The 14,700-nt window shown below is 38.9% G+C and overlaps 2 protein-coding genes across 2 annotated transcripts; both read right to left on the bottom strand.

The window, feature by feature from the left end:
* Positions 1-436: 436 nt before the first annotated feature.
* On the bottom strand, positions 437-1,057 carry LOC148931420 (uncharacterized). Its single transcript, XM_089064778.1, has 2 exons — positions 833-1,057; positions 437-670 (listed from the first exon to the last, which is right to left on the bottom strand). Exons 1-2 carry the CDS (start codon positions 1,055-1,057, stop codon positions 437-439), a joined length of 459 nt encoding a protein of 152 aa, XP_088920904.1.
* An 8,139-nt stretch (positions 1,058-9,196) lies between these two features.
* LOC125216786 (wall-associated receptor kinase-like 1) lies at positions 9,197-14,290 on the bottom strand. The gene is made up of 6 exons (XM_089066155.1): positions 13,734-14,290; positions 12,299-12,682; positions 11,637-12,155; positions 10,955-11,293; positions 10,672-10,848; positions 9,197-10,565 (listed from the first exon to the last, which is right to left on the bottom strand). The coding sequence occupies exons 1-6, from the start codon at positions 14,245-14,247 to the stop codon at positions 9,364-9,366; spliced, it is 3,135 nt and encodes a 1,044-aa protein (XP_088922281.1). The 5' UTR covers positions 14,248-14,290; the 3' UTR covers positions 9,197-9,363.
* Between the last annotated feature and the right edge of the window lie 410 nt (positions 14,291-14,700).

The following is a 14,700-nucleotide window of genomic DNA, read 5'->3' on the forward strand; positions in this document are numbered from 1 at the left end:
TCACTAGGAAAATATAAGGCTCGATTTTTGTGTTCTAAATAAGGAAATAATTGGCTCTTAGACTTAATTTAAATAAATATCCCAAGAATTAAATTAAATCCGGAAAAATAGAAATCCTCCACAAAGAGGGGCTAGGGTTCGAAAATTTCAAGGAATTAGGGTGACGAGTATTTATGGAAATTTTCTCTAACATTCCCACTCACCCTTAAACAATTAATTTGCCACATAATCAATAAATAAGACACATGCCACATCATCAAATTAATAAGTTTGACTTTTCAAACTTTCATCATAGACTTATCTCACGCAATTAAGGCATTCTCGACTCCACGTCATCAACTATAAATTCTAGGGCTCTAAGATTAGGGTTTTGAATTTTCGGGGCGTTACATCCTACCACACTTAAAGAAAATTTCGTCCCGAAATTTGGTACCTTTCACGGAAAGAGTTCCGGGTATAGCTCTACCATCTTATCCTCCTGTTCCCACGTGGCTTCCTCGGGTCCGTGGTTTCTCCACTGAATCTTTTCGAAGGCTATGGTTTTATTTCTCAAGGTTTGGACTTTTCGATCTAAGACTAACAGGGGTTGCTCCTCGTAACTCAGATCCGGACTTACAGCAATATCCTCATTACGAATCACATGCTTTGGATCGAACACGTATTTCCGCAACTGCGACACATGAAACACGTTGTGCACACTCCCAAGGCTGGGCGGCAACGCTAAACGATAAGCTACGGGTCCTACTCCATCTAGAATCTCGTACGGCCCGATAAAACGCGGCTTCAGTTTACCCTTGACTCCGAAACGCGTTATCCCTTTCGACGGGGATACTTTGAGAAAAACTTTATCACCAGCATGGAACTGCAAATCCGTTCGTCGGACGTCGGCGTACGACTTCTGTCTGTCCTGAGCTTCTTTTATTCGCGCGCGGATTTGTCGAATGATTTTGATCATCTCTTTGACTGCATCGAGTCCAAGCGCTCTTCGTTCGCCAACCTCGTCCCAATAAAGCGGAGATCTACACTTTCTCCCGTAAAGTGCTTCGTATGGCACCATGCCGATCGTGGCTTGAAAGCTGTTGTTGTAGGCGAATTCGATCAAAGGGAGTGCGGTCTCCCAACTTCCACCTCGGTCGAGCACCACGGCTCTTAGCATGTCCTCGAGAGTTAGTGTCGTCCTCTCAGATTGTCCATCGGATTGGGGGTGGAAAGCGGTGCTAAAGTTTAAACGCGTTCCAAGCTCGCGTTGTAAACTAATCCAAAACTTCGAGGTAAACTTCGGGTCACGATCCGACGTAATCGTCACTGGGACTCCATGTAGTCGTACGATCTCGTGAATGTAGATTCGAGCTATTCTATTCGATCCATGGGTTACGGGGATGGGTATGAAATGCGCACTCTTGGTAAGTCGATCTATGATCACCCAGATCGCGGTGTTTCCTTTGAGGGTTTTTGGTAACGCAGTCACGAAGTCCATAGCGATGTGCTCCCATTCCCACTCGGGTATCTCAAGCGGTTGTAGCTTTCCGTACGGTCGTTGGTGTAGGGCTTTCACCTGTTGGCAGGCTAAGCAGCGCTCTAAGAAATCTGCAACCTCTCTCTTCATGCCGTTCCACCAAAAGGACTTCTTCAGGTCCTGGTACATCTTCGTGCTCCCGGGGTGAGCAGTGTATGGGGTTTCGTGCGCTTCGCTCATGATCTCGTTCCTAAGCCCTTCGTCGTTCGGCACGCACGATCTCCCTTCAAAGGTGTGAGCGTTGTCGGAAGCCTCGCTAAAACTTCTGGATTCTCCGGTTCTCACTTCGATTCGAATCTCCTCCAATTTCGCATCTAGCCGTTGTGCTGCAACGATCCTCGTTCGTAGATCAGGTTCTACTACTAACGCGGCAATTCGACCTCTCACGGTTTCGGGGGTTCTAACTACCTCTATCCGCAACTTACTCAACTCTCGCACTAAACTTTCCTCTCCGGTCAGAAAAACAGCGAGTTGCGCATGGTCTCTACGGCTTAAAGCGTCTGCCACTACGTTGGCCTTGCCTGGGTGGTAGTTGATACCACAGTCGTAGTCCTTCACCAGCTCGAGCCATCTTCGTTGTCGCATGTTCAAGTCCTTCTGCTCGAAAAAGCACTTCAAACTCTTATGGTCCGTAAAGATTTCACACCTAACTCCGTAGAGATGGTGCCTCCAAATCTTTAGGGCATGCACTACCGCGGCTAACTCTAAGTCGTGGGTGGGGTAGTTCAACTCGTGCGGTTTCAACTGTCGCGACGCGTAAACGATCACTTTGTTGTTCTGCATCAACACGCATCCTAATCCGACTTTCGAAGCGTCGATGTAAACTACGTAGTCGACTCCGAGTTCTGGCACAACTAACACTGGTGCGGTGGTCAGCTTTTCCTTCCTTAGCGTCTCCAGCGCGATTCGTAGGTGCTCCGCGTGCTCCTCCTCGTCCTTTGAGTATGCTAAGATATCATCTATGAACACTAAGACGAACGTATCTAGGTACGGGTGGAAAACTCGGTTCATTAGGTCTATAAATACGGCTGGGGCGTTGGTCAGTCCGAACGGCATCACGACGAACTCACAGTGACCATATCTGGTACGGAATGCGACTTCTAGGGATATCCTCCTTTCGCACTTTCAGCTGGCGGTATCTGGATTTTAAATCCATCTTTGAAAACACGACGGCTCCTCGGAGTTGATCAACAGGTCGTCTTTCCTCGGCAGTGGGTATTGGTTCTTAAAGGTCAATTTGTTCAACGGCGCCTAAGGACACAGGTGCGGCTCCTGGTTCGAGATCGGTCGTGCATTCTAGTTGTCGATCTGGCGGCGGTCCCGGTAACGTCTCGGGGAAAATGTCGGGAAGAATCTCGTACGGCAGTGACGTCTTCGATCCTTCTTTCCTCCTTTTCCTTTCCGTTGAGTTAGACATGGTAGACGGGGCGTCCTTTTTTTATCATCGTGGTGGCTTGTAGCGCAGAGATTATAGCGGTTTGCCGGTTCATCGAGATTCTGTGGTATACGATGGGTTCCATACTCGGGGCGTGTAGGGATATTCGCCTCTCGTCACAACGATTCGTTGCAAAGTTCGCGGTTAGCCAGTCCATTCCTAAAACTACGTCGATATCTCTCATTGCCATAACTCGCAGATCGTGAGCAACTAATCTTGGTTCTCCTAGTACGATTCCTACGTTCGAGCAAGTTCGGGAAAATTTCTATAACACGACATTCGATTTCCTAGCTGTTCGATATAGCAGTTCGTAAAAGCAAAATACTTCTCGTCTCGTTCTATTCGTCGTGTCTACACCTCTTGTTGGTGTACCGTTTCAGCGCGCGTCTGTCTGTAGAACTTATTTCCCACGTGTATCTTAAAAGATTTAAGCTTTCGTCTTCCTTTGTCGTGTCGCATCAAGAACTCAGGGTATGTATTAAGAACTCAATTTTAATCAGACAGTCTTAACTTGGATATGGGCTGATTTTAATTCGAAGAAGCACCACAAAATGTCTTTCATCGGAAAGGCTCCGAACTTTATCAAGGAAACAAGAATAACATTTCTAGCTTGACACTTCCAAATCTCATCATTGACAATTGGTTTGAAACTGAGCGAGGACATGACTCGTCCTTTCTATGAAAAAGTTTAGAGGTATCAAGAAAACCAGTAGAGCTTGAGAATTTAATTCTGATGAGAGCTCGAAAGAACATGGGATGGGTGATGAAAACAGGGTGGAACCTATTCTGATGTACTGGTAAAATTATGATTCTTCCTATAAGTAGGGTTCAAGGAATGATCACACAGTAGTACTGAAAGAAGACAGTCGTGCGAGAAGAGTCATAGACTAGTTGCACAACACGATGGGAGGTACTTGGAGAAAAATAAAACGGACAAATACATTCACGCAATTAAGTGGAAAAGGGTGGGAATATCTCATCGCAAGATAAGATGATAAAAAGGTGCGAATTCCCACATTCACGAAATAAGGTAGAAAAGAGCAGATGTAGTTCACGGCGAGTTAAGATGATAGAAAGGTGCGAATTTCAATTTCGCACAATGAGGTAGAAAAGGGTAGAAACAACTCATTGCAAGATAAGGTAGTAGAAAAGTGCGAATTTCGCAAATCTCAAAAATGTGGTCTCAAAGGGGTCTCAGTACAACGAACGAAAAGTAGTATCGCAAATGCGAAAGTATAATGGTAAGGTAAATAAAAGCTTTAAAAATCTCAAATCCCATACCAGACTGTCCGATCAAAATTTGAAAAGATATCGGACAGCGGTTATTGATCAAACATGTCAAGGCCGAAAACAATCAGTCGCGTCAGAATTTAGAAATATAGACAAATGTCATGAAGTAGCACCGATAATGGTTCAACGGTTTTGTTGAGGGCAACTCGAAGTGATTGGGACTTATCAGAACCGTTAAGGAAGAAGAGAACATGATAGCCTTAGCTTGGTGCTGAAGAAAGAAAAGTCATTGAGGGTGAAACAAAATATGTAGTGAAACCGAGCTAAAAGAATTCCACTGCTACCAAAGAGAGCTTGCAACAAACATGGTTATAAGATGAAGGGGTGAACCAAAGTTTCAAGAAGAGTATTCCATCATTTGAAGAAAAGCAGGTCCGGAGATTTGATCACACTGAAGGTCATAACTACAGACAACTTTAGGAATGAAGTTCAATGACGGAAGCTCACAAAACCAAATATCGTTCTTATGAATTTGAAGAATGCTACTCAAATGTGAGGTCCAAAGTTATAAAGGGCAAACACAAACTTCACGCCAAGTGAATCATGACTCGATATAGGAAAAGAAATAATGGGTATCACTCGCAAATTGCGAGTCAACTAAGGTGTTTAAATAGATAAGGGTTCATGGTTATTCGAAACGTCCCGAAAAGAACTTAGGATCCAAGTAAGTACTGTCGATTTAAAAATTGGTCATTCTAATTACGAAGGTCGCACTCTCTCGCATAACTCTCCCGAGCCTATTCATGATAACGTCGTTTTATCGTATCGTCCAAAATAACTAAATTTGATGGTCGCATCTTCAAAGTCTTCTTCTTGCCGTGCCACATAGTCTTTTCGATTGCCATTAAACACGTGGTCTTAATGGGTCATAAACGTCGTCGTATTTGTGTCGCGTCGCCACTTTGGCATGGTATTCAAGACTGCATGGTTTTATTAGATCGTGGGTATGATCTCGCCATTGTAAGGGTACACCAAGGCTCGAAGTATACTTATTCTCGTTGGTTCTATCACTCAGGAAAGTGATACTGCAGTTGTCAACCTACATCTAAGTTCTAGCACGTTCAGTCTAGCCTACCTCTTAGGCACTCTATAATTTCAAGCATAGCTTGGAGTCTCCTACTAGTCATCCCGCGTTTCTACTGTTGATATAAGCGATGTGATCGTATGACTAAGTCGTGCTAGGTTCCAAGTAGTCCAGATCTAAGCATCGCAACATTTCAACATAAAATCACACGTAATCACATTCGCAACAAAGTTCAAAAGTTCCCCATTATCACACAACTTCATCCATATATTGTACAATTAACAAATTTATTTGAATAACATATTTCACCACATAAATCATTTGGTGTTCCATAGCATATCAAGCATCGTATAGTAATATATGTAAAAATTAGCACTTAGTCAATGCATCCTCCACAAAATCGCATTTCCAACTTCATGCAGTTCATGTCCATCTATTTCACAATCACATAACTGCAACTACACATGCGTCATGCTTCGTCTTCAAAATTTCAAGATCATAATTTTCAACCAAATATGCATTAAAATTTTCGTCTTCCAAGAAATCAACATGTACGTCCTTCAAGTTAAATTTGTTGTTTTAATAAGTAATGACAAATCTCAACATCAAGCAACACGTGTTCACAATCATACCTCAATATGTGATACATCATGCCTCATTATTAAACAAAAGCAATTACACATTTGCATAGTGTCTCCCGTTTCATAACTTCACCACATTTTCCAAAAGCCATAGTATTTACTTTATATTTCACATAGGAGTTGCTTCGTAGCAGCCAAGTAATCACATTTCACATTTCACAAACTCGCATACAACATTCAACAAATCACCATTCAAGAAGCATCGCTTCCCACTCATAATATTTCCAAACTCATAGGAATCATTGATTAAGAAGCATCGCTTCACAAGCACGCAATATTCTCAACACATAGGGCATGCTGTTCACAAAAATCATACTTTTCACCGAAATTTCCAAGAGCATAAAGTTTTAAATCACAAGTCATAGTAATACATTGTACCTCTTTCTTCATGGTTGAACGGGACGAGGTGCGGTGTTGAGCCTTCCACATTTAATTCATTTACGACAAGATTACAAGGACAACCTAAGGTTCGAAAAGACTCTTGGGTCCAGAGCGGAAAGAACTGAGGCTCTGATACCAACTGTAACAGCCCGCTTTCCTAGGGTACAATAAATGCGGCGACTGCTACCAAAACGGACTCAAGAAATGAACGAAGGCTAGGGTTTCAATTAAAGAGTGTTGACCAAAAGATTAGAAAGAACTATCAGAGTGTTTAAAACAATAACTTAACCTCGAAACTCGAATAAGAAAAAGGAAGGTGTAATAAATGACGTTCAACAATGTCAAGAGTATGACATAGTTTTCCAAGATAAAAACCACAAGATAGTCTAAAGCCTCTAACTCGAAAGGAGAGTGCTATATATCTGAAATAAACATAAGTGTATCAAACTCAGCGGAAAACGACCAAGAGAAAGAATAGCCATGTATGAAGACACAACTACGCTTGAAGTTCATAACATCCATCTTAATTAATTATCATGCTCAACACCCGCCACCGCTCGTCGTCATTCAACCTGCACATAAGGAAAACACATGCAGGGCTGAGTATTTTGAAATACTCAGTGAGCTCATTGCCAAAACATTTTACAAGTTATGCCACCCTTACCAAGTGAACTCGAGTTTTACAATTTTTAAAATATCAACGAGTATCACAAAATATTTTTCATAGATTGGCCAATCAAATATCTCCCATTTTCTCATCAACTTCCACAATCACAATCATATCCGTGTGCGACGAAAGTGTGGCCACACTTTTCGCCCACGAGACCGGCCGACTAGCAAGGACGGCTCCCGATCCCCTCGTGTACACAGCCTGGTAGGGTTTGCGGCCCATACTCAGACCCGAATTCGTATAACATATCCAACAATCGCAATTAAACAAACATAGGCATGACATAACAGTTAAACCACCCTTATATCGCCGTACAGAAATTTATAAAATAAAAAGAGAGTTTTTAGAGTAAAGCCCACCTCGACGGTTTAGTTTTCAAGTAGTTTCGCTTTTCCGTTATCTGGCTTCGCAACCGAGGTTTCACCTTTTTATTCACATAGGTACATATTCACAGATCAGATTCAATCACGACTCTTAACTCATGCATGTCTCAATACTTTTCCCTTTTACCCTTGAGTCATCTCATTAACGCATATTCACCACAAACAATTTATTCTCCTATCTCACATGCTCATCAAAACGTTATGCATACCCAACAAATCATCTTCTTATATCGCATGGAAGTATAGCATGCTTACATATTCATCATGCACAATTAGGTCACATACTTGTCATAAAATTCCATTCCTTCTTGTCACATAAATCAAGTCATATAATTTCTATCTCTATTTCTTCATGTCACATTATATCATGCTCGTCACATAGATCAAGTTCACATCATGCTATTTCAATAAATCAAGTTCACATCTAGGTCTTTAGATCATGCTATTCTAAATTCACATCTCAAGTTTTAGATCACTCATTAATATTCCATCCACTATTTCACCACACAACACACACTCACACTCGCAAGCACACACACACGACACACACACATGCATACATAATTTATACTCCCTCCATCCCACTTCACTCAATTATGATGCATGAGGTTTCAAGAACACCGATTAAATCGGGTGGAAGAAAAAGAAAAGATGAGGTAGAAGAAGAATAACATAACTCCCAAACGAAAATACCTTTTTAGAGGAAATCAATCGGTAGAATCAAAGTATAGGCTTGGTTCTTCAATATCCACGGATTAAAACTTCGAATTCTTCTCAAAAGATGAAGGATTTATGGAGTAAAGTGGAAGAAAATTGAGAGAGTATATAGGAGTGGGATTTTCGAAAATATGGGGAGCTAGGGTTGGAGATTGGTTCTTATTTATAGGGTCCAATGAGATCTTTAGGCAATAAGAATAGAATATTTGGTAAGATCTTTTGCCTTTTAAATAAATAGAATAAAATAATAGGGTGAAGTAGAGAAGGAAAATTAACAAAAATAGGAGATGGCAATATCTCCCTATTTTCGAAAATTAGGCTTTCCATAAAGCCAAGATTTTGTTTTGGTATTTTTCCATATAGAATAAGATATTATGGAGCAAAATAAAAATAAGGAAATTCCTCCATAGAATAAGGTGATAGGCGATTTCTATGCCTATTTAAATAAGGCATGGATTTTGGATATTAATTAGAATAAAGTAAGGTAAGATCTCTTGAAACATGGAAAGATTTTGTAGAATAAATATATTCTAGGTATGGAAGGAAATCAAACAAGGGATCAAATAAATAGGCAAAATAATATCTCCTTCCTACAAGTGTGATTTTCGAAAATCACTAGGAAAATATAAGGCTCGATTTTTGTGTTCTAAATAAGGAAATAATTGGCTCTTAGACTTAATTTAAATAAATATCCCAAGGATTAAATTAAATCCGGAAAAATAGAAATCCTCCACAAAGAGGGGCTAGGGTTCGAAAATTTCAAGGAATTAGGGTGACGAGTATTTATGGAAATTTTCTCTAACATTCTCACTCACCCTTAAACAATTAATTTGCCACATAATCAATAAATAAGACACATGCCACATCATCAAATTAATAAGTTTGACTTTTCAAACTTTCATCATAGACTTATCTCACGCAATTAAGGCATTCTCGACTCCACGTCATCAACTATAAATTCTAGGGCTCTAAGATTAGGGTTTTGAATTTTCGGGGCGTTACAAGTGTAGTAATAATTTTCATGTTGTTTTATCTATTTTCAGTCATAACTATTAGTATCTGTTTTTTTTGGTTTCCTGAGTGCTTTAGTTTTCAGTTGCAAAATAAAATGCGTTCTTATCAAGAGTTGTTATAAGATGGATGTGAATTAGACTAATGACATTAAACAAACCACAAATCTAAAAGATCCACAACATTTGATAAAAAAACTTAAAAATAATTGTAAATATTCCTATCTTCAATCTCAGAGGTCGCATAGAACCAAGTCTTGATCATCTTATTTGAGTCTACTATAAATGTGTCTATATTATGATACACTTTCAGATAACACTAACGGATGTGTGTCTGATGATGATGTGAAAGCACTCTTATAACTATTCGTCCATGTGTACTCAGTGTCTGAAATCATCGCAGACATATCTTCAAAAGATCTCACATCTTCTGATTCAACATTAATACCACTCGACATGTCAGACATCCTAAAACTTTCCAATTCAGTAGCAACTTCTTTCATAGTTGGTCTCATTCTCCCTTTTGAGTGCAAACATCTTTGTGCAAGCTTTGCAACTAGGATCACCTCCTCCTTTCTTCCTTGCTCCCGAACTTGTGGATCTAAAATCGTATCCATGCATTCTTCTTCCATGCATGTAAGGAACCGTGTTGCTAGACCTCTTTCCTCTTCTGTTTTATCAAGAGATATTGGCCTTTGCCCAGTAAGAAGCTCGACAAGAACTACCCCGAAACTATAAACATCGCTCTTTTCTGTGAATTGACTCGACCGAAAATATTCTGGATCTAAATATCCAAACGTCCCTTTAACCACAGTAGTTAAGTGAGTCTGATCTGTAGCAACGGACCTCGATGTTCCAAAATCTGATACTTTGACAACATACTTTTCATCAAGGAGGATATTTCTTGACTTAATATCCCTGTGATAGATAGGCACAGAAGATGCAGAGTGTAAGTACGCTACTGCCCCTGCTATGTCTGCTGCAATTTTCAAACGCATGTTCCATGTACATGGAAATTCACTACTTGGATCATGTATTAGATCAAATAGTGTGCCGTTTGGCATGAATTCGTAAACAAGCAAAGGAACCTCAGTCTCCAAACAACACCCCAATAGTTTGACCACATTCCTATGATTGATCTGCGATAGTATCACCACTTCATTTATGAACTGTTCCAACTGATTCAACTCGACCAGCTTTGATTTTTTAATCGCTACAATCTTACCATCATATAACATTCCTTTATAGACAGTGCCTTGCCCTCCTTGTCCAATAATTCTGCTCTCATTAAAGTTATCCGTAGCCACCTCCAACTCTTTTGCCGGGAAAACTTTTGTTTTTCCAAGTGCACCTTCATTCGTCTGTTGTTTCAAGAGAAGACCGCCATTTCGCTTGAAGAATTTATCTTTTACCATTCTTTCCTTTCTCTTTCGCAACAATTTATACAACCAAAAGAACACTGAAACTAAAAGAAGAAGCCCCAATCCAGAGCCTATACCTACAAGCACACTTAAGAGTGAGTAAATTAACAAATTTTAGAAATAAGTAAAATCCAATGAGCAGCATATCTGATTGATATGCGAGTTGGAACGTTATATTGTTACCTGTCAAGATAATCATCTTGGTTTTGGATGGCGGCTGCGGAAAGCATCCTGTGCCATCTTTTTTCCCATCACCAGTATACCCTTTTGGGCACAAGCAGTGAAATGTTCCCGGAGCATTTTGGCAAGTTGAATTTGAGACGCATGTATTAGTGGTATTATCAGCGCATTCATCAATATCTGCTCGATAAATAATCACAAGTTGTAATTTGACATAGCATATATTTGTATGTCAATTTCCACACAAATCATTATAGCATAACAAGGAATAAAATTAAAGACCAACCTCGGCACCCTGGATTGAGGTAAGGATTGCCTGTGTATCCTTTGGAGCAGTTGCAGAGGTACCCTCCAAGCGTAGCATCAAAATCAACACAATCAATATTATCTCGGCATACGAAGTTAGCGTGATCCTGCCGTGCTTCTTTGCAATTTATCTTTCCGATCCTCCAATCCAATGCCATGCTCGGCTGTGCATCGATCAGTGGGATCATTCTTGAGTTATTCAGAAGCACAAAATGCCCATAATAATCAGTGTATTCAGTGAAGGCATAACTGCAATAGATATTTGCACTTGTCGGTAGGTCACCGAGATGAGTCAAATTTGATTCAAGGTAAGTTGTACCTGCAAATGATCCAACACATATTATACTTATAACTGCAACATTTTCTAGTTAAGATGACATATAGTACTAGATCTTAAAGTAACTTAAATGTGTTATAGAGAATGTACAGGTTTAATAAGAAGCCACTTAAAGTAACTTGTGTTCTTGTTTTGGACATCCCACACAATTTCTAAAATGAAAAATATCCTTATATATGCTTTATTATATCCCAAACTTTATTTTCTTTCCTAAAGACCACTACATAAGATTTCGTGTCAAACAAGAAATGCTTTTCAAAGTAAACTTTACCCATAATATCTATTGAATTCTTTTTAGAAACAAAAAACATCAACTTATTATTACCTCTTGGAATTGGTACCCTGCAACAACCATCACCTGCATCAGATGTTAGTTCACCCATGCAATTTGCGTAAGTTGTACCATCACCATAGACATTGCGCTTGTTGGAGCAAATGGTTGTGCAACTGCTTTGAATAGAACTTCGTTTGTCTTCTCCAATAACCCCGTTAAGCATAGCATTGCAGCCAATGGTGGTGATCCAGTTGTTATCTGATAAACTATATTGCGTTTTCAACAAGTCAATTGTCAAGCTCCGCCTAACTTGATAGCCTGACCTATTGTAGCAATTTAAAGATAGGTTCACATAATTGACAATAATTTTTGATGAGTTGAGCTCAACGATTTCAGCGTTCAAAAGACGGAGGAAGGGTGTGGCGGGGTGGGTGTCCTTGTTGCAAACAACTTCAAAAGATGGCTCCAAGTAGCAATTTGGACCCACACCAAATGGAAATGGAATCGATACTCTTCCACATTGATCCATGCATCCAGGTTTGGCAATTGAACTCAAAGAGGGAATTATTGCTGGCAAATGAGATAGAGGCAAGTCACCGCAAGCATGTTTTCATAAAACATCGTACTAGAAATTAACTTAAATTCAATGTGTTGAATTTCATATCATGTATGGTAACTTAAAATAAATAGAATTAGGGTGAAAAAGAACCAACTTTGGCATCCTCCACGTAAGTAAGGATTTCCCTCAAACCCTTGCGCGCAGAAACATGTGTATCTTGTATCACCGTCAAGGGAATAATCATCACAAACACTCCATTCGTCTAGACATGCATAAGTGTTGGACTTCATAGCTCGGCTGCAGTTCTCAGTCCCAACGAGCCAGTCCAAGCGCACTACCGGTGGCCTTGATGCAGATGCCCAATCATCATTTAACAATGCTGTTGAGTTATTCAGATAGTACAGAGGATATGTAAATACGGTTTCATTCCTCTTTGTCCTTTCCTGGATAAAAGCATAGCTGCACGGTAAAAGCCTTTTACGTTGTGATCTTCTGCTCAAGTCAATCAGTTCTGCTTCCAAGAAACGTACTTCATCTCCTAAAATAGTTAGGGAATTTGGAGACGACATTAATTTTAATATGAATTTGATAAAATATGAGAATTGAAAAAAAAGTAGGTAGTGACATATTAGTCTAATAATTTTAATGCGAATTTCATAGTACAAATTAGTAAGATTAGACGCATATACTCCCTCTATCTCATTATAAAATGAAACGTTTTACTTTTTGGGTAATTCCAATAAAAATAAAACGTTTCCTAAAATAGAAACAACACTAGCTCTACTTTTTATTCTCTCTTACTTTACTCTCTCTTCATTTACGCACAAAACAACACTGAATAAAATCTTGTACCGGAAATTAAATGTTGCATGTTTATTGGGAGAGTAAAGACCAAATGTGGTCCCTAACATATAGTCGTTTTATCAGTTTGGTCCTTAACATTATCTTTTTGATTATTTGGTCCTTCACAAATAAACTCGGACCCGAATCGGTCCTCACTTAACAGAACGATCAAAAAATAGACGGTGATTGCAATTTGACTATATTAAATTACTAATGGTAATTAATTATACCTAATTATAATTCTCAATTCCTATTAAATTACAAATTATTCATTTCATTTTGCAACTGATACTATCTTCTTTCCAATTTTACTAATAGAAAAAGAATTATAATTAGGTATAATTAATTACCATTAGTAATTTAATATAATCAAATTGCGGTCATCGTCTATTTTTTTACGGTTCGTTAAGTGAGGACAGATTCGGGTCCGAGTTTATTTGTGAGGGACCAAATAATCAAAAAGATAATATTAAGGACCAAATTGATAAAACAACTATATGTTAGGGACCACATTTGGCCTTTACTTTTATTGGGACGGAGGGAGTATATGATAAGTTGAAAAGATTGAGATGGAATTGACATATTTCAAATATTGAGATCTTGTACTAATTGATCATTTTAAAAAAAGAGATGAATATATTATAATTAATCCTTAATTGTACACAAATTTATTAGAGACGGTTATTATTCTGTTAGTACGAGTTATTGTAATGTTAAAATATTTTTTTTTGAGTTTTGACAATTACCGTAGCCTACTGCTTGATGGCAACAACCATTAAAGTGGCAATCTCCAAAGCCGGCATCACTCTTATCAGCACAAAACACCGAGCAGCCGCCAACAGTGGAACTTCCTTCGTATTGCAGCAGCATATCATCACACCCGATAACAGTGAGCACGTTTTTATTCGAGAGCATATAGGGAGTTCCAGACAAGTTCACAGTCATACTGCGTTGATTGTCTGTTGACAGACCATAACAAGCTGAAATCATGAAGGGGTTTTTGAGGCGAATGTAAGTTCGATTGAATTCAATCACTTGTTTTTTCATGATGGAGAGGTAAGCTTTTGGAGGGTCAGTGGAATTATCGCAGTTGATGTCAAAATGTGGGCTGTAGCTGCAATTTGGCCCAACTCCAAATGGATATGGAATGAGTAAATCTCCGCACCGGTCCAGGCATCCCGGTTTGGCATGTAGAGCCGCGGAGAGTAGTGATGGTGGGAGAAGTAGGAAGACAGAGATGATCAGTTGCAGAGGCCACATAATGAATGAGTTTAGCTGAATGAAAAGTGTATAATTATCTTGAAGAAAAAGCTTGGCTTTAAACAACTCACTACTTGACTTTGGAGACGACTAGGAGACAGGGACGGAACTAGACACCCAAATTAACTGGTGCTGAAATTTAATAAAATAAAATATTCAAAATAGTAATAACAACATTCAAAATGTAATATATATACATATATTTAATTTGATTTGTTGTTTTGTTCGATTTTGAAAAATGAGATCGAACAAAAAAATGCAATCAAATTGAAAAAAAATTACCAATATTTTATTTGGAATATGAAAACAAGTGTTCATCAATATAAAAAATTCAAAATTTAAGTTGAATGAACTATTATAAATACATCTATAAAAAAGGTAACATAATCAAAATTAATTTAGATGTTGTAATTTTGTTATTTGTCATTTAATTTGATTTTATGCAATTTAAGT

The sequence above is a fragment of the Salvia hispanica genome, chromosome 2 (assembly GCF_029641045.1).
Source record: "Salvia hispanica isolate PSC_SH4W2 chromosome 2, Shi_PSC_v1, whole genome shotgun sequence".
NCBI lineage: Eukaryota > Viridiplantae > Streptophyta > Magnoliopsida > Lamiales > Lamiaceae > Salvia > Salvia hispanica.

Coding starts and splice junctions, on each gene's coding strand:
- LOC148931420 (XM_089064778.1), bottom strand. CDS start 1,057: ATGGTGCCATACGAAGCACTTTACGGGAGAAAGTGTAGATCTCCGCTT. Junction 671..832: donor GTGATAAAGTTTTTCTCAAA/GTATCCCCGTCG, acceptor CATGTGTCGCAG/TTGCGGAAATACGTGTTCGA.
- LOC125216786 (XM_089066155.1), bottom strand. CDS start 14,247: ATGTGGCCTCTGCAACTGATCATCTCTGTCTTCCTACTTCTCCCACCA. Junction 12,683..13,733: donor CCATCAAGCAGTAGGCTACG/GTAATTGTCAAA, acceptor TAACTATTTTAG/GAGATGAAGTACGTTTCTTG. Junction 11,294..11,636: donor CAGGGTACCAATTCCAAGAG/GTAATAATAAGT, acceptor GATCATTTGCAG/GTACAACTTACCTTGAATCA.